The 19,171-nt window shown below is 36.6% G+C and overlaps 2 protein-coding genes across 3 annotated transcripts in view; both read left to right on the top strand.

Annotated features, from left to right (window-relative positions):
* dnase1l4.1 (deoxyribonuclease 1 like 4, tandem duplicate 1) overlaps positions 1 to 8,419 on the top strand; it is a 16,535-nt gene extending 8,116 nt beyond the window's left edge. Inside the window, exons 6-10 of the mRNA XM_056447977.1 lie at positions 1 to 106; positions 5,092 to 5,249; positions 5,325 to 5,421; positions 8,138 to 8,203; positions 8,289 to 8,419. The exon at positions 1 to 106 is cut by the window's left edge and continues 7 nt beyond it. Coding sequence (XP_056303952.1) covers positions 1 to 106; positions 5,092 to 5,249; positions 5,325 to 5,421; positions 8,138 to 8,203; positions 8,289 to 8,297 — 436 coding nt within the window. The 3' untranslated portion in view covers positions 8,298 to 8,419. The remainder of the gene's footprint in view (positions 107 to 5,091; positions 5,250 to 5,324; positions 5,422 to 8,137; positions 8,204 to 8,288) is intronic.
* A 4,038-nt stretch (positions 8,420 to 12,457) lies between these two features.
* ccdc51 (coiled-coil domain containing 51) lies at positions 12,458 to 17,454 on the top strand. 2 transcript variants are annotated; one of them, XM_056447971.1, is made up of 4 exons: positions 12,458 to 12,675; positions 14,186 to 14,561; positions 14,878 to 15,042; positions 16,567 to 17,454. In XM_056447971.1, the coding sequence occupies exons 2-4, from the start codon at positions 14,241 to 14,243 to the stop codon at positions 17,344 to 17,346; spliced, it is 1,266 nt and encodes a 421-aa protein (XP_056303946.1). In that variant the 5' UTR covers positions 12,458 to 12,675; positions 14,186 to 14,240; the 3' UTR covers positions 17,347 to 17,454. The 2 variants fall into 2 exon arrangements, with proteins under 2 accessions (XP_056303946.1, XP_056303945.1); XM_056447970.1 differs by having other exon boundaries at positions 12,459 to 12,675; positions 14,197 to 14,561.
* The last annotated feature ends 1,717 nt before the right edge of the window (positions 17,455 to 19,171 follow it).

Below are 19,171 nucleotides of genomic sequence, written 5' to 3'. Positions count from 1 at the left end.
GGATTTGGTGCTGATGCCCGTCCACACCAAGCCTGAAGATTCAGTGAAGGAAATTGACGAACTCTATGACGTGTTTCAGGACGTTAAGACGAAATGGAAAACTGATGTAAAACGTTTGACATTAATATTAATAAACTCTAATATTACTTCAAACCTTAAAGGGATAGTTCACCTCAAAATTAAAACATAATCTTTTCTCCGCTTCAATTACTTCTAAACCATTAAGAGTTTCTTCATGTTGAACGCAAAAGAAGATATTTTGAAGAATGACGAGAAACCGGTATCCATTGACCTTCAAAGTATTTTATTGTCCTGCTATGGAAGTCAAGGGCTGCTGATTTCCAAAATACTTCCAAATAACGTCCTTTGCGTTCAGCTTTTGCTTAAACGAAAGCAACTCATTAAGGTTTGGAGCAAGAGTAGGGTGACTATAATAACGGTTATAGTAGGGCAAACAATAACTTTGGAATTTTAACTTTTGGGTGAACCCCTTTTAATAGATTTTTTAGGCAATGATATACTATAAACCATGTATTACTAGCCGGGTTTCCATGCTAACATGAAGCAAATCTTTTCTAAGTACTTTAAAAAACCTGTAAAATTCCAAATGCGAATTAGGTGCATTAACGTCAAGTTCTTATGGTGCTCTCACACCAGATGCGGATGAAGCGTCAAGTATTTTAAGTCAATGCATAGACGCAAATGGACATTCGCGTGGATGATACAGTGTGAATGACGTAGCACAAGATGCGCAATTAGCTCAAGTTGGAAAATCTGAACTTGAGCAGACATTCGCACTGCGTTAACCAATCAGGAGCTTGCTCTTGTAGGGGCGTGATTATAACGTAGTGCCTGTTGTTGGTGTCCTGGGGGGAAATCCTCCTGCCGACAACGAACAACAGCTCATCAAACTGGGCTTGACTCACAGCTAGAAGCCTCCATCTTCCAGGGATAATTTCTGGTGGAGTTGATAAACTCGCAGAGCTGGGTGCACCACTGAAAGCATCTAGTGGACTCAGACATGGCGCCGAATTAATCTACGCTGTTTTTCAGCCTTCCTAATAGGGTTGGGTGATGTCGACCAATTTGGCATCGTACGATGTCTAATGTGAAACATCGCGATGGACGATGGCATCGTCATCATAGGTGGCGGTGAATGAATTATTTACGAACAATTAATTAATTCATAATGAATTAATTATTTTTTGCCTACCATTTCAACTACCTAACCCAGATGGTCTTTGTTTTACCCATAACCAATTCATAAATAAATTTGGTTGGTAAAAAATATGCCCAACCAGCAATAGCTGAGGTTTTCGCTAAAATTACTTCGCACAAGCGTGAAAGCTAAAGATTGAAGCGGTGTACTGACGTTGTGACTTGTTACCTGATAAATTCAAAAGACCGAAGAGTCGTTAGATAGAGACAAGATTAATTAAATATCACCTTTAACAACTATAGTGAGACGCGATCCAGCGGTGCATCCTTTATAAACTGTCCGACGTGCACTGCTCTCTGAGGTTTTGTGCTCAAAGCACCCGCTAACTGCCTGGAGCTCAGACAGGTGCGTTTTCATCGGTATGGTGTGCGTGGAGGGCTGTTCAGAAATGCTAGATGAGTTTCTAGGTGCTAGTATGCTAGTTTTCATTCTAAAATGGCATTTTAGAACTAAGATGTATTAGTGTAAACGAGGCCGAAGTGTGTATTTTCCGCGAGCGGGTTGCTGCTGCGACGGGGGCGGGGCGGAGGATCGCGATGCCGGCTCAGCATCGTCTATCGACCCAACCCTACTTCCTAAAGCACATAAAGCACAGCTACTCTCAATGATTAGCAATGACACTAGAGTCACCGGGCAGACATAAGTCTCGCCCATGACGCGAATCTGCATCTATTGTGAAGTGAATTTGATGGGTGAATGAAGCAAGTAAACTCAAAATGTTCACACGTCTATTTAAGCGGGGAATAGCATGAATTTTTTGCGCATGCCACATCTGTTGTGAACAGTGGTGTAGTTCTTTAAAAAAAAGGTGGTGTACTATTACCCACCCAACCCGCCCATGCTGTTTTATAATTTTACCTTAACGTTTCAGCGAGACTTCAAAAAACCCACGAAATTTTCTCACAGCTGCTGTGGTCGTCAGGGGGCGGGGAATGGTGCAAAATATTAATAAAAATGCACCAATTGCAACAAATTAGGATGAGAGTTAAAAAAAATTTGGTATACAGTTAAAGGGGAAGTCTAATCAGCAAAACAAGTGAGTATACCGAGGGTATACGCAACTAGATATTAAAGTTTGAGGACAAACTTTATGGTGGCTTGAAAAGCCGAGTCTAAAAGTTTGAAGTCGTTTTAAAGTTGAAAAGTTTGAAACAGTCGGCATAGATAAGTACATAGCTCACTACAAGTTCACTAGCATGATTCTACCATGAATTAGCATGCATCTAGCATGAATTAGCATGTTTCTAGCATGAATTAGCATGTTGTTAGCATGATTCTAGCATGAACTAGCATGTTTCTAGCATAATTCTAGCATGAATTAGCATGTTACTAGCATGATTCTAGCACGAATTTACATGTTATTAGCATGATCCTAGCATGAATTAGCATGTTACTAGCATGATTCTAGCATGAATTAGCATGTTACTAGCATGATTCTAGCATGATTTAGCATGTTACTTGCATGTTTCTAGCATGAATTAGCACGTTACTAGCATGATCCTAACATGAATTAGCATGATTCTAGCATGAATTAGCATGTTACTAGCATGAATTAGCATGTTACTAGCATGATTCTAGCATGATTCTAGCATGTTTCTTGCATGATTAGCATGTTGTTAGCATGAATTAGCATGTTTCTAGCATGAATTAGCATGATTCTAGTATGAATTAGCATGTTACCAGCATGTTACTAGCATGAATTAGCAGGTTACTAGCATGATTCTAGCATGCATTAGCATGTAACAAGCATGATATTAGCATGTAACTAGCATGATATTAGTATGTTACTAGCATGATTCTAGCATGAATCAGCTTGTTTCTAGCATGAATTAGCATGTTGTTAGCATGAATTAGCATGTTACTAGCATGACTAGCATGTCACTATCGTGTTGTTAGCACCTTTCTAGCAAGATTAGCATGTCAGTAGGAAGTTTAAACTGTTAGCATGTGTTAGAATAGCTAGTCACAGTCTCTGGGACAGTTGCTAGGGTGCTGAAATTGGTTGCTAGGGAGTGGCTAGTAAGTTTAAAGGTAATCAGTGATTGGCTGCTGGCTAGACTGAGTTGAATGAGGCCAGACTCTAGTCTGTAGGACAGTCTGATGCAGAGTTATGAGCTCACAAAGGTTGATCCAATGTTAAGTCAATGACAGTCTTTTACATTGGAAGTCTATGGGACAGTTGCTAAGGTGCTGTAAGTGGTTGCTAGGGAGTGGCTAGTAAGTTAAGAAGTCATCAGTTATTGGCTGCTGGCTAGACTGAGTTAAATGAGTCCAGTTAGAAGTCTGTAGGACAGTCTGATGCAGAGTTATGAGCTCACAAAGTTTGACCCAATGTTAAGTCAATGGGACTTTAGGGATTTTTCTGGGTCGTTTTTCGGAAAACCCAGAGTCGGATCAGTTAAAAAAGATATAGCAACCCGAGTCAGACCAGTTTGAAGGTTTGACGAAAGTTTGAAGTATGTAGCTTGAAAGGCCTAGGAGGAGATACACTTAGAAATTAGTCTCAGAAGAAGAAGAAGAAGAAGAAGAAGAAGAAGAAGAAGAAGAAGTTTTGATAGATAACAATATGCTGGCTTTTCAAGCCACCATAATTATTGATCCTCAGAAGTCGTAATACCCAAACAGCTAGTGGAAAAAAGTAGGCATACTGAGTATACGTGCGCATAGCCCTGACTACACCACTGGTTGTGAACAGCATTAGAGTGTCTGACTGTAGTATTGGTAACTTAGCAACCAACAGTAAACAAAGCAAGCATAATGAAGACAGCTGATTGGTCACGTGGGTGTAATGTTTGCTACATCAGAGTTTATTCGACAAATGCATTTCCATCTCCCATTAATATCATTAATACTTTATCACACATGTCCAAAACCACCTCAAGTGAGCATAAATACCTTTTGTTTTGCAGATTAATGGATTTTTATGCAAAATATTACATTATTATCGCTCTTTTCCCATGCTATACTTCAAAACGATCATTAATATAGTAGGCTACACTTTTTATGAAATGATAAATACACTGTAAAACCCAACAGTCAACTTTATCAAATGAAATGAGTGTAGTTAACTCAAAATCTACTGAAATTAGTTCTACTCGTTTGAAATAAGTTTTGAACTCAGTGTTGAAGGTAATGAGTTAATTAAATACCTCTTCAACTTAAATGGAGTAAGTTCTAAGTACTCATATAGATTAGTTTTTTTAGCTCAAATGGTTTGTTGCAATCGGTTTCCTCAAATGGTTTGAGTTACCTTAACTTATTGGGATTTACAGTACTCAGTTGGTTTGAGTTCTCTTCATTTATTGAGCTTTACTGTGCTCAAATTGCTTCATTTACTCAAATAGATTAAGTTCACAGTACTCATTAGGATTAGATTTCAAACTTAAATGGTTTGTAACAATCGGTTTCCTCAAACGGTTTGAGTTGCCTTCACTTATTGTGTTTTACAGTACTCAGTTGGTTTGAGTTCTCTTCATTTATTGAGCTTTACTGTGCTCAAATTGCTTTGTTTACTCAAATAGATTAAGTTCACAGTACTCATTAGGATTAGATTTCAAACTTAAATGGTTTGTAGCAATCGGTTTCCTCAAACGGTTTGAGTAACCTTAACTTATTGGACTTTACAGTACTCAGTTGGTTTGAGTTCTCTTCATTTATTGAGTTTTACTGTGCTCAAATTGCTTTATTTACTCAAATAGATTAAGTTCACAGTACTCATTAGGATTAGATTTCGAACTTAAATGGTTTGTTGCAATCGGTTTCCTCAAATGGTTTGAGTTGCCTTAACTTTTTAGGTTTTACAGTGTAGCATCAAGTTTGTACAACAGTTTCTAAAACAAACAGATGTTTTAAGTGTGTTCATATCCACACAGAACATCATGATTTTGGGAGACTTCAATGCGGACGGGAGTTACGTGTCTGATAAAAAAATGAAACAAATCCGCATCCGAAGTGACCCAGAATTCCATTGGCTGATCAGTGACGATGAAGACACCACAGCCAGCACACACAACGACAACACTTACGATCGGTAAATATTTACATGGTTAAATGAAAGCTCTGTAATCTGACATGTCTCTCACTATTGTAACGTTTTCATACACAGGATTGTTATTTATGGAGACGATATGATGCAAGCTGTTGTTCCAGGCTCTGCGAAACCGTTCAACTTTCAGACTGCCTTCGGCTTGACAGAGGAAGATGTAAACAAGAATTATTTCATACTCTTATGTAACACTGGACCACAAAAGCAGTCTTATTTTGCATCTGTATATTGTTGAAATAGAAATTTTAAACTTATTTTATCATTAATAATACGCATTGTAAAAAATTTTATTTGCACAACTTCAAACGTTTTCTATATTTTGATGGTTGATATTTTTAATAGTTGAATTGACTCGTCAGGCCCGCAGCCAAGGGGGGTTCGGGTGGTTCAAAGACCCACCCCCCTGCTAAAAAAGTCCAGAAATTGGCCCCTATATGAGCTCATTTGTCCCATTTTTGACAGTTTGCCATCATAAATTGTGAAATAACCAATAGAAGAAGGCTTTATAACTAATTTAATTATTATTATTTAAATGGGACAAATTCTGACTGAGGAAATGAGCTGACCAGTGTGTTATTTGCCTATAGGCTAGTTTTTAATTTCAAACAAGTTTTAACAGATTCCTAATTGTTTTTTTCGTGTTTGTTTGTTTTTTTAAGATGGATGATAATAAATTAACATTTTAAAAAAATAAGTATTTTTTTCATATTTCTAAAATTCTAATCTCATTACATTATTTATACAACTGTAATAACATAGTTTAAATGCACATTTGTAAATAAACATACATTTTTGTAAACATAAAGTAGTTTGATAAGCACTTAGACCAAAATGTAGGACATATTTTTGTTACATCAAAAAGTGTAGTAATGGTAACCATCAGACAAGCAAATGCAGCAACATTTAGTGCTTAAAATGTCACTAAAATGAAGTATTTGAACATCCTAATTCAATAGAAAATCAGGCAAATAACTGCAATAAGGTCCCCTTTTTGAGGAAAAAAGAACCACCACTTTTAACAGACAGGTTATGGGCCTGTTGGTGTTACTGGTTTTGTGGTTACAGCTCATTTAATCACACTTACCATAAGTTATTACTGTACATTAGTAATGGCACCTTTCGAAGCACTTGTTACTGAAGCTTTGAAACCTTTACGAATCTTTTGTACCGAACCAGTTGTTTTGAAGCACATATCAAATTGGTAAGGTCACGTGATTTCAGTAAAGGAGGCTTCATTACTGTTTGGGAAGTGTGATAAGTTCCTGCTTGGCGGCCCCTAGTGGCGAATTACTGTACAAGTTTCATAGTTTTTACCAGTTTGTAGACCAGGGGTGTCCAAACTCGGTCCTGGAGGGCCAGTGTCCTGCATTTAGTTCCAACCCCAATTAGACACACCTGAAACAGCCAATCAAGCTCTTTCAAGGTGTACTAGAAACTTCCAGCCAGGTGTGTTAAAGGAAATTGGAGCTAAACTCTGCAGCACACTGGCCCTCCAGGACCAAGTCTAGACACCCCTGTTGTAGACATTTTAATGAGACATTTGTAAAATGTAAAGGAATAATAGTTAAGTGTCTTGTTGATGTATTTAGCATTATATAAGCCTTGAAAATGTGTAATGCAGACATATTTAAGGACATTTGATACGCTAAGTGCATTAACCCTTGTGTGCCATCGAGGTTGTTTTCATCCACTCTGGGCTGATTTTAAGTCTTAATTTGGCCACAAGTTTCTCTGCGTTTCAGCAAATGGACTGATTTTTTTTGGTGACCAATCTTATTTTGACATGTATTTTGGGAAAATGCTTTGAAAAAAATTCAACAAACTCAAATTGATTACCCTTTCATTATGTTAGTGGCTGTTTTTGCCCCATTGACTTTCATTATAATGACATTTTTTTGATTGCAAATTCATGACAACATATAATCATGCATTCTTTGTTTGTTGCTGGTTTTCCTAGTTGGGAAGAGGTAAATGTGCTCATTTTATTGTTGGTCTTTAGTCACAGTGCACAAAAATATGGTTATATAAAGGGTTAATGCTGCCAACTGTTGATCAACAGTAAAAATGTAACGTTTTACCTCTTCCAAACAGGGAAAAACATCAATAATAAAGAATGCATAATATGGTGTCATGGCTTTGCAATCAAAAAAATTCTCATTATAATGGAAGTCAATGAGGCAAAAACAGCTACGAACATAAACAAAGGGTGGTCAATCTGAACAGCACACAAGAGTTAATAGGTTATACTTTCAATTTAAAGTCAGCAATACGTTAGATCAGTGTTTCCCAACCCTGTTCCTGAAGGCACACCAACAGTACACATTTTCAACCTCTCCCTAATCAAACACACCTGAATCAACTTATAACATCAGAAGAGACTCTAACACCTGAAGTTATGGGTCAGAAAAGGGAGACATCCAAAATATGTACTGTTGGTGTGCCTCCAGGAACAGGGTTGGGAAACACTGCGTTAGATGAACCAATTCTACTGCATGTTTTAAATTTTTGTTGCATTTACAGTTGACCACCAGGAGTCACTATAGCACGGTTTCACTTGTTTTTTCCCCATTACTAGCACATACTCTGCTTTTAGTAGATGTTGGAATAACTGAAGTATTGCCACAAGAATAAGCATGTAACCCTGCTCAGATCTTGACATGGCGGAAAGTACTCTCCCACGTTAAAGACTGCTTTTATAACTATGAGTACTGCCAATGAAACACACACACACTTTTATAAATGAGATATTTGAGTTTTCATTAATGGCCTTTGACTGGTTTTGTGGTCACAGTTGATTTAATCACGTTTACCATGAGTTAATACTGTACATTTAGCTTACATAATGTGGTTTATAAGATGTCATGTCTTCACAGGCACTAAAAGTGAGTGACCACTATCCAGTAGAGGTGGAGCTCAAGGACAAATCGAAGAAACGCAAAGTATGAGACTCGCACACAGCAGCAAAATTACTAAAACATAAACACAATAGTAACATGTTTTGTCTGTGTGTGTTTGTTTGTTTAGACTAAATGAAGATCCAAGAGGACATGAAACGTGTGAATGATTAACAACATAACGGATCACTTGTTTGGATGTTACACAGCTGTTTTATCATGATGTTTCACAATCATTAATTAAAACTTCTGAAATTGAAATGTACAGTCATTACAAACTTTATTACGTTTTCTTTACAAGAGAAATATGAAGTAACTAAAAAAAAATAATACATTTGACGTTGCCATTGTGGACCCAAATCATGAGTTGGTGGTTTGAACAGCAAGCAAATAACACACTGAACCACGTTCACTTCTTCCCAGATTTCTTGATTCCACCTCCAGCTGTGGAAAGGAACAAATAATGTTTAGAGGCATTTACTTACACTGGATTCATACATTTTGGGAAAAACTGTAAAATACTGTATTAGTGAACAGCAATATTTTCAGCAGCACTGATCCTGGAAGAGTTTTCCCCTTTGGGATGTGGGATGGATGGATAACAAAATCTATATGTATATTACAAAAGTTTGAAAGATAATTGTTTTTGTTTCTATAACTTATTATTAATAAGTTAATCAGGTATAATTTTTAAATGTATACAAAGTTTAGCTCAATATTTTAGTCAGTTTGACTAAACCCAGTTTTGTAAGTTGAGATAACTAGAAAGAGTATAACTGAGTCACCAAAAACATTGTTGATCAAGAATTTTTCCACAGGAGAATCACAGCATTATGAATTTTTGTGCCAAATAGTTAAAAATAAGCGATTTATGTGTTTAATGAGGGAAAGAACTACACTCCTGAATGACAATCAAACTAAATATTACAAACAAATATAATTAGAATAGAAATGTAATGTAATATATAATAAAAAAGATTCATATTTCTAAAAATATATAGCTATATTTACACAAGCTAAAGGTCTTATTCTCTAATTGATCATTTGTACTATGTAGCATTATGGGAAATGTAGTTTTTCCTCCATTAATTATTATTCAAACAGATGGGTTTAACAAAACTGAATATATATATATATATATATATATATATATATATATATATATATATATATATATTTAAAAAGATTATACATTCAGTGTTTCCTCTAGGATTTTTTCCAGCTGTGGCGGCAGGCCTTTTTACACAGATCTACTGTGTAAATTTTAATGACAAATGTCGTGAGCGCAGTATTAGGAGTCGAGATCGCATTCATGTAATAGCCTACAGCAGTGTTTCCCAACCCTGTTCCTGGAGGCACACCAACAGTACATATTTTGGATGTCTCCCTTTTCTGACCCATTAACTTCAGGTGTTGGAGTCTCTTCTGATGTTATGATAAGTTGATTCAGGTGTGTTTGATTAGGGAGAGGTTGAAAATGTGGACTGTTGGTGTGCCTTCAGGAACAGGGTTGGGAAACACTGGCCTACAGCATGTGAATCTCTTTCCTTGCGCGCCGATTTCCTCTACTCGTGCACAAAACTTCTTGCACGCCTTCAAATACGCGCTGCTCAAGCGCAGACAGTGTTGCCTGATTGGGCGGTTTTGAATTTATTTTTGCGGGTAAAAAGTGACATAGGCGGGTAGTAAAAATTTGGACTGTTTTGCAACGGTGTGCCCACCAGCTCCGGTCTGCCCTCATAAACCTGTTTTGATCTCCCAAAGTGATGCCATAAGCCCCCATTCTTCGCATACATATGCTTAGAACAGTGTATATCGCTTGTGATCTCAACAGCTTTTAGGCTGGAAACAGTCAGCATCATCTGGCAACACTGAGCGCAGATCTTCTTGTGCGCTCTCAAATAAACGCTGCTGAAGCGTGGTTTAGTGCATTTATGTAACGAGTATGTCTCCAACATTTATTAGATTTGCTAGGAATATTTATGAATGTCTCCAATAGACCTACAGAGCTGTATTAATGCATCCTGAAGTAAAGTGAAACGGCTTTACGTCGTGTTAGCTGGCCTCACGCATCTGCCAGTCAGCACGTAACCTTAAAGGGTTAAACAAATGAAGCACGAAAAGTTCACGTGGTTATAATTCACGTACCCTTTAATACGTTTTGGTGCAATTATCACCCGCTATTTAAAAAATCTAATGTTTTGAATGAGAAGCTGTAATGTAGCCGTGGCGGGATGAATTGTGGCGTGGCGCCCCGCCATGGAAGAATGAATGTAGCGGAAACCATGACATTGTTTGTCGTAAAAGAGGTAGTTCACCCAAAAATTTCTATTTACTCACTTTCAAGTGGTTGCAAAGCTTTTGAGTTTAACACAAAACAAGATATTCCAAAAAATGTTAGAAACTAATTACCATCGACTTCTATTAAAAAATTTAATAAAATGACAGAAATCAATGGTACTAATTTCTAACATTTTCCAAAATATCTTCATTTGAAACTCAAGCAGGTTTATGACTAGTGAAATGACACAATTTTAAGTTTTGGGTGAACGAAGCCTTTGAACTTTGTGCCTTTTAAAAAAAAAAAAATTAACCAAATTCAAAGGTCAGAAACCAGTTTTTACTTCCAGAATCCAACTCCATTGATTAATATATATATAAAAAAATGACAGAATGGTTTTTGCATCTCTTACTTAAAGGTCCTTTCCCCGCAGCCTTGGCTTTCAATTGTTCCATTGCTTTCTGGTCCTCCTTTTGTTTCTGTTTGTAAGCCATATCCTCCTGTAGTTTGGAAATAAAACCAGGAATTCGTTCTTGCAGTTAAGCAGATCAAGATAAAGCCCAAACTATTTTATTTCTAGATATCTAAACTTAGATTGGTAATACTCTGTAGCCATTAAAGCAGTTTATATGTCCACAAACCCATGAGCTCTGTTTATATATAAACACTTCTCACAGAACTGAACTTACATCGTCCATCTCCTTCGATTGCTTCTTGGGAGCCTTGAGGGGCTTCTTTTTACCTCCTTAAATTAAAAAAATATGAAAAGCTTTGTTATTATTATACAGGGTTTCTGCAGGTTTAAGATTTAAGACATTTTAAAGACCATTATGAATGAAACTTTAAACTCATAAAGCACTAAAGGCTGAGGAATTTTCCAAATTGCCCAGATGGAAAAGATTTTTTATTTGACCTAAAAAAAATACTATAAATTAATATATTTAATATTACAACAATAATAAATAACTATTATTTTTTATTAGTAGTATTTTACATTTTATTTCTTAGTTAAATATTTTAAATATTGTGTAAAAACAAGCAAGCTCTACTTGTATCCATACACTTTTCCCCCAACATAAACTTTGTTTAAAATAAAATTAAAAAATGTTTTAAAATAACTATAATAAACTAAATTTATGGACAACAGTCTGTCCAGGTCTGTGTCCTCAGCAGTAAATAGATGGAGAACTTTTAAACAAATGTTACTGTAAGGAAAATAATTAAACCATTATGATAGAGTTAAAAACTACCTTTTTAAATAAAAAGTTTAACGTTTTATTGAGATGATTGTTGGTGATTGTATGGGTTTTGGTCAGATTGGGTAGTAATACATGAACAAAGGGAAATTAAGACCTGTTTAAAAGAAGATTTAAGACCTACAACACAATATTTCAGCAGATTTAAGACTTTTTCAGGCCTAAACTTTGGATTTTGATATTTAAGACTTTTAAATACCCTGCAGAAATGCTGTTATAATTATAAAAGATTAAACTATACATTTGACAACAATCACACATGATAAAAATCAAATAGCAATAGAAGATAACACCAACTTCTATTCATTCCACCATAACCAATTATATTACAGCTAATGCAGTTAGCCTTACGTTAGGTATAAAGAATAACAACGCGCTTATAATCCGTAGAGACCGACAATGTAGTCAGAAAATCGCGTTATTTATTTATCATGCCGTTCTACGCCACGAAACCGTCATGTCTAGCGTTTTAACTTAATTTAATGTTACCTTCTCTTCCAGACATGCTGCTCGGATTATTTAGCTAACGCTTTTTTCCGCGCTGTCAGGACCCCAGCAGTTACCCGGATGTAGCGGTTCCGTCGAGTGCCTGAGAGAACCTGAGAGATTCAGTTTGGTGAATCGATTCGCATGGACGGTTCATTTAAACGAGCTGGTTTGAAATAGTTTTGTAAATTTAGCATTGTTTATGAGCAGTTTGTCGGCCTCATTGTTTGATTTCTAAATCAAATTATTCTCTCAGCTAGTTTTAAACGATTGTTTAAAGAAACACTTTTAAATGTATGTTAGAATCGGTTTAACTGAATCATTAACCGAAGATTCTGTCGAAAACAGCACCGGTTTACTGCCTGTAAGAAATGTTTTCATGCCGCAAGATGACATTTCAGGATATTTGACAGATATTTATATTATAATCCACAGTTTTTAAACATGATGAATTGCTGATTTGAGCGGGAACGCGACCAAACGGGAAATCGCCGGTATGTGTTTATGTTCTGAAATGACTTACTGTAAACATATTAGCCGACACTGGTGAATTCATTCATGGGCTCGTAAACCAGTTTTGCTTTATCTATAGGTCATTTTAGAGACCAGCACGGCTGAAACCGAAAAACAAAGATCATATTTACTTTGAATATATTGTTATTTCGTGTATAAATGACCAACATATTTAAGTTTTAGATGTTGTGTTTCATATCTAAGGACTTGTAGAAATTATAGAAGTTTGTTCTGATTCAAATTAAAGTAATTTCCTATTTACTCTATACATTTATTATTGTTTAATACATATGTTCTCATTTTTGTTTTCTTCATTTGTGTAGCCATTTACAAATCCCCCCCAATATATATATATATATATATATATATATATATATATATATATATATATATATATATATATATATATATATATATTTAGAAAATACCACCTAAGATTGAGGTAAAGTTGGTTTTCTATTCGCACATTCAATCAGTGACAACTATAGAGGTAAAGTTGATTTTATATTCACACATTCTGACTTTCCCCTTAATAAAATAATTTAATAAAAGTATTATTTGCAAACTCTAAATAGTGAAATCATATAAGCAGCCAATGACTATCAAAGTACAACATTGTGTACAGTCAAATAAACAGTGTTAATGTTGTTTTCAAGTCATACTTGCATGCTAATTCCTATCGAACATTCAAAGTAGCATGGTAAACAATATAGAGACTTCTAAATGAACGAATATGTGAACATAAAACCAACTTTACCTCTATGTGACAACTTGTGACATGCTCACTATATTGTTTACCATGGTATTTTGAACATTAGGTCTGAATTTAAGTGATGGAGTGGTTCCGCCGGTAGGTCGTTTTATGTTGTGTGTAATTCATGTATAAATTATCAACATATTTAAGTTTTAGATGTTATGTTTTGGGTCTGAAATCATGTCAGTGATGTAGTGGCTCCATTGGTAGGTCATTTTATTTTGTGTGTAATTCATGTATCGTATCTTTTAGATGATGTATTACATATCTCAAGACCTAGAGAATCTACTGAAGTGTGTTCTAATTCAAATGAAAGTAATTTCCTATTTAGTCTATACAGTTATTATTAAGACATATTTTCTTACCTTTGTCTTCATTTGTGTGGCCAGATAAGTTTTTTTTTAGAAAATACCTCCTAATATTGAGGTAAAATTGGTTTTATATTGAGACATTCGATCAGTGATAACTTGTGAAATGCTCCCTATATTGTTTACCATGATACATTGAATATTGCATCTGAAATCACATGTATGACAACATTTCACAAAGTATGAAAACAACATCAGCACTTTTTATTTGACTTTGTTTTGTGCTTTGATAATAATTTACTACTGATATGATTTCACTATTTATCATACTTTTGTGAAATTATATTATTAAGTAGAAAGTCCAAATGTGTGAATATAAAGCTAACCTTATCTCAATACACCGAACAGGTCTCCATGTATTGATTTTAGTGTGTTTACAGGTTATATATTTGACGTGTGGCGACTCGACATATGAGGCTCTTCAATGCGGTTCAGAGCGAACACTGTATTTCCAGGCAGCTTTGTCTCCACGTGTCTCTACCGACACCAAGGGTTCAGCCCGGTCCAGTGGAGCCTACACAGAACATACTGCACCCAGCAGCAAACCCCCAAAGATGAGCCGAATAAAACTACATCAGCTAAAGAGCGCACGGCGTCAGCATTAACATATGCAGGAGAGCTGGGGAAACAATGGGGACGAAATGCAGTGAAAACCACAACAGTGACCGTCAACTACTGGTGGGAGCGCTATGAAGAGTTTGTCGGGCTTAATGAAGTCCGAGATGCTCAGTCCAAAGTTACAGAGGTAATGTGTCAAGAAATATGTGCACTTTCCTTTTGAATTCTTGGAGACAGTCAATAAAATTCAAGTATGTTTGTGTAGCGCTTCTCACAGTAATTAAGGAGCTTTACAAAAGGTGCACATTATAAGTTAATAGTTATCAGAACTTTAATAGTTGCTAATAACTTTACTAATTAACTAGTAACTATTAGCTTTTAACAGTTAAACTTATTATACAGTATATAAACATAGTTAACCTGCAGTTATATAATATATAGATGGTGTACATGTTCAATGAAGTGTATTAAGTGTATATATCTCAATCATGTTTTGGTTTTAGGCTGAGAAGGCTTTCATGGTCGCCAGAGGAATTGTAAAGGAAGCTCACACTAGCCTGGAGGCTCTACAAGTTCGACTGAAAGAAGTGAGAGACCGTTTGGACCGGGTGTCGCGTGAAGAGGCACATTATTTAGAGTTAGCAACACTTGAACACAAGCTACTGCAGGTGGGTTATTACAGAAAGCTATTTTCATTCTGCCAGAAATTGAGGGTGTGTTTTTATGCCAACGATGTAGTTTAAAATGAATATTTACTATATTTACTATAATATTTATTCATTGCTAGGACTTTTTATGTGAAGCTGCTTTGACACAATCTAGATTGTAAAAGCGCTATACAAATAAAGGTGAATTGAATTGAATTAATGTGAATCAAATCTTTTCAAAGTTTACAAAAAACACACAAAAATCCCAAATACGAAGTGTTTCCTTCGAGTTGTTAGAGAGGCTCACAGTAGTATTGGTAACATTAAACAAGCGCAAACAAAATGAAGACTGCTGATCGCTATGTTTTGTAAATTTCCCTTTGGTTTGTCACTACAATGGACCCTTGTTATTTGCGGGAGTTACGTTCAATTCAATTAAATTCACCTTTATTTGTATAGCGCTTATACAATGTAGATTGTGTCAAAGCAGCTTCACATAAAAGGTCACAGTAAATAGGAACAGTGTAGTTCAGTTTGTAGTGTTTAAGTTCAGTTCAGTTTAGCTCAGTTCAGTGTGGTTTAATAATCACTACTGAGAGTCCAAACACTGAAGAGCAAATCCAACGATGCGCAGCTCTACAGATCCCGAACCATGCAAGCCAGTGGCGACAGCGGAGAAGAAAAAAACCTTCACTAATGGCGAAAGTGAAGAAAAAAAACCTTGAGAGAAACCAGGCTCAGTTGGGCATGACCATTTTAATTTCTCTGCTGGCCAAACGTCTTGTGCAGAGCTGCAGTCTCAGCGGCGTAGCCTGGAAGCTGGCCTCAGCGAAGACTCGTCTTCCACAATAATAGTAATACCCCGCATTAGCCGAAATCCGCAAAGTAGTCAGCTTTACTTTTTACAATTGTTATAGATGTTTTACACTGAACTACACTGTTCCAATTTACTATGACCTTTTATGTGAAGATGCTTTGACACAATCTACATTGTATAAGCGCTATACAAATAAAGGTGAATTGAATTGAATTTATGGCAGTAAAACCCCTCACTATAAACTTTATACACTTTTCTCATGCAGACATTAACATTTTCACACTTTTCTTTCTTGTTTAAAACTCTCAAAGTTCAAACCTTCGTAGAAAAATACGTCCAGTACTATAGAATAAAACCAAAGATAAAAACCATTTGACCTTCATTTATTTATTCCGTAATGTCGCCCTACAGCCGCGTAACTTCTACCTTCCTTTAGCTTGTCCAGAAGTCTAACTTTTTGTGCGATGGTTAGCATCTTTCTCTGCTATTCGGGTGCTACCGCAGGTGCCTTTGACAGTGCAGAACATTTTGTCAACATTGAAAACTTGCAAACATACAGTACAGCACTTGCTGTCATTCACACAATGCGCTGTAGAAAAAAAGCATAATAAATTACACAAAAAAAATTGGTGAAACTGCGAAGCCACGAAAAGTGAACCCTGTTATAGCGAGGGACCACTGTACCACTACTTTCGTTAGTTCTTAACATTTAATTTGTTTTATCACAGGAAGAACGGCGCCTCAGAACATCCCACGAGAATGCAGAAGAAGCCGAGCGAGAGAAGTTTGCGCTCTTCTCCGCTGCGGTGCGTGAAAGCCACGATAAAGAAAGAACCAGAGCTGAACGCACCAAAAACTGGTCCATCATTGGCTCAGTGTTGGGCGCCATCATTGGCGTAATGGGCTCCACGTACATAAACCGGGTGCGTTTGCAGGAACTCAAAACCTTATTGCTGGAGGCTCAAAAGGGACCAGTGAGTCTTCAGGAAGCAATCAAGGTCCAGGCCAGCTTACACAAAACACAACAAGACGAACTCAGCAACCTCATCAATTCACTCAGGACGACTTTGAAAGGTAGCGGAGAAGATGCAAAAATTGGCAAGCCGGCCATCGTGCAACCAGCAGCTGCTGTTGTCCAATCTTCCTCTTCTAGTGCCTCGGAAGAAGCGATTCAAGAGATTCTCCAAAACAGCCAAAAAGCTCAAGGGCTCATCGAAAGCCTTAAACCACAACTAGAGCAAGTATGGGAGAATTTATCGAAGGTCGGGACAGAGCTGCAGACGGTGAAAACCACTCTACAGTCTCGTCCTTTAGAGAAGCCAGTCATTCAAACCCGAGACACGCAGCTTTTTGTTTGCGATACTGAGACAGTCGTTCAAGGCCTCGGTCAAACGGAGAAAAGATTAGAGGCGCATATCAACAAAGCAAGTCTATACAATACAGTGCTGACATGCGCCGCGTTTGCCGTGACCGTGCCAGTTCTGTACGTATTGTTGAGAGGTACTTGAAAAGTATGCAGGCAATGTGCACTTTAGGGGCCAATTAATACACTAGAGAATGATGTGACTATTATTGTGAAAATGAATTTGATTAAACATTCTGAACACTGCTGTTCATGTGTTCTCCTTGTGTTCTTATTTCATGCCAGAATAATAATGCACTGTACTTTAGAATCTGCGAGATTTCAGAGGATTTATATTATTCATTCATTCATTTTTCTTCAGGTTAGTCTCTATTTCAGAGGTCGCCACAGTGGAATAAACCGCCAACTTATCCAGCATATGTTGCCCTTCCCACCACAACCCAGTACTGGGAAACATACACTCTCATTCACACACACTAAGGACAATTTAGTTCATCCTATTCACCTATAGCACATGTCTTTGGATTGTGGGGAAACTGGAGCACCTAAAGGAAACCCACGCCAACATAGGGAGAAGATGCAAACTCCACACAGAAATGCCAACTAACTTAGTCGGGACTTGAACCAGCGACCTTCTTGCTGTGTGGCGACAGTGCTAACCACTGAGTCACCGTGTTACCGAATTTATATTAAATATGTCCAGAAGAATTTATACTTGCGTTTTCTTGAGACAATGTAAAGAAAAAATTTACGTTTTCATCTTTAGTTTGATAATTGAGGCTTGGACAATCATTTGAAGAGTCACATACTAATTTGGTTTCAACTGCTTCACTTATTTTAAGCAAAACTTAACTCTCATAATGTGTCCAAAAGGGGATAGTCTACCCAAAAATAACTTTTACTCACTATCAGTTCACAATCTTGCTTCTAAATATCTCACCGAACTTCTCCACATTTACATTCCTTCTCGCACTCTTAGATTAGCCAACTCTTTCTCCCTGGTGCCACCCCACACTCGATTAAGCACAATGGGAGCCAGATCTTTTAGCTCCACAGCTCCTCGACTATGGAACTCGCTTCCCCTGGACCTAAGGGTCAGTGAAATTCTTCACACTTTTAAATCTCGTCTCAAGATCCATTTTTTTAAGCAGGCTTCATGTTATCTTATACTTACGATGTGTTTGTACTGTACCTGCAACTCCTCTTATGTATTTAAAATTAAGTTTGGCAACGTTTTATTAATAGTTTTATTAATTTATTCTGGTATGCTTGTTGGTGTTTGGTGTAAGGTGCCATTCATTTAAAAAAATATATTATTATTATTATTTCTATTTACTTTCCCCCAAGTGGTTCCAGACCTTTATGAGTTTCTTTATTAACCTATTGTTTGTTTTTTACTATTTCTTTATTCTGATATTTTAAAGTTAGCTAAAAACCATTAACCACTGTGGAAGGACTTTTAATTTGCCAGTAACCTGGGTTAAGCGCTTCCGGTGAACTTTATGCCATTACAAAATCGGCGCGTTTAAGGTCTGTTTTCTTTAAAAATCAGTTAAAGATTGTACAACAAGCACTGCATTAAATTACATTTTCCCCAGCCATGTCTTTAAAACATGAACATTTAATTTACCCCAGTATATTCAATGGAGCTTCTGCGCTAGCCTGCTAATCCTGACAGGTGCAAGCGCGTAAACGACTTTTCATCTCGTTTTACGCTTTAACAACTAAATGAATGGCAAAGTCAAATTATATTACAACATCGATGCTGTAAAAGGAACCGTATAAAATGGAAAAAGTCACATTAACCGTTCGCCGGAAGTTGGAAGAAACAGGTGCTCTGCATATACCATATACTACAGAAGTCAGTGGTTACAGGTTTATCATCTTTTGTATTCCTAAAGAATCTCAAACTGATTTTTGAACAAGTGAAAGGCGAGTAAATGATGACAGGATTGTCATTTTTGGGTGAA

The sequence above is a fragment of the Danio aesculapii genome, chromosome 22 (assembly GCF_903798145.1).
Source record: "Danio aesculapii chromosome 22, fDanAes4.1, whole genome shotgun sequence".
NCBI classification, from domain to species: Eukaryota; Metazoa; Chordata; class Actinopteri; order Cypriniformes; family Danionidae; genus Danio; species Danio aesculapii.
Note: the sequence above shows the minus strand (reverse complement) of the source record. Positions and strands in the feature narration are given on the sequence as shown.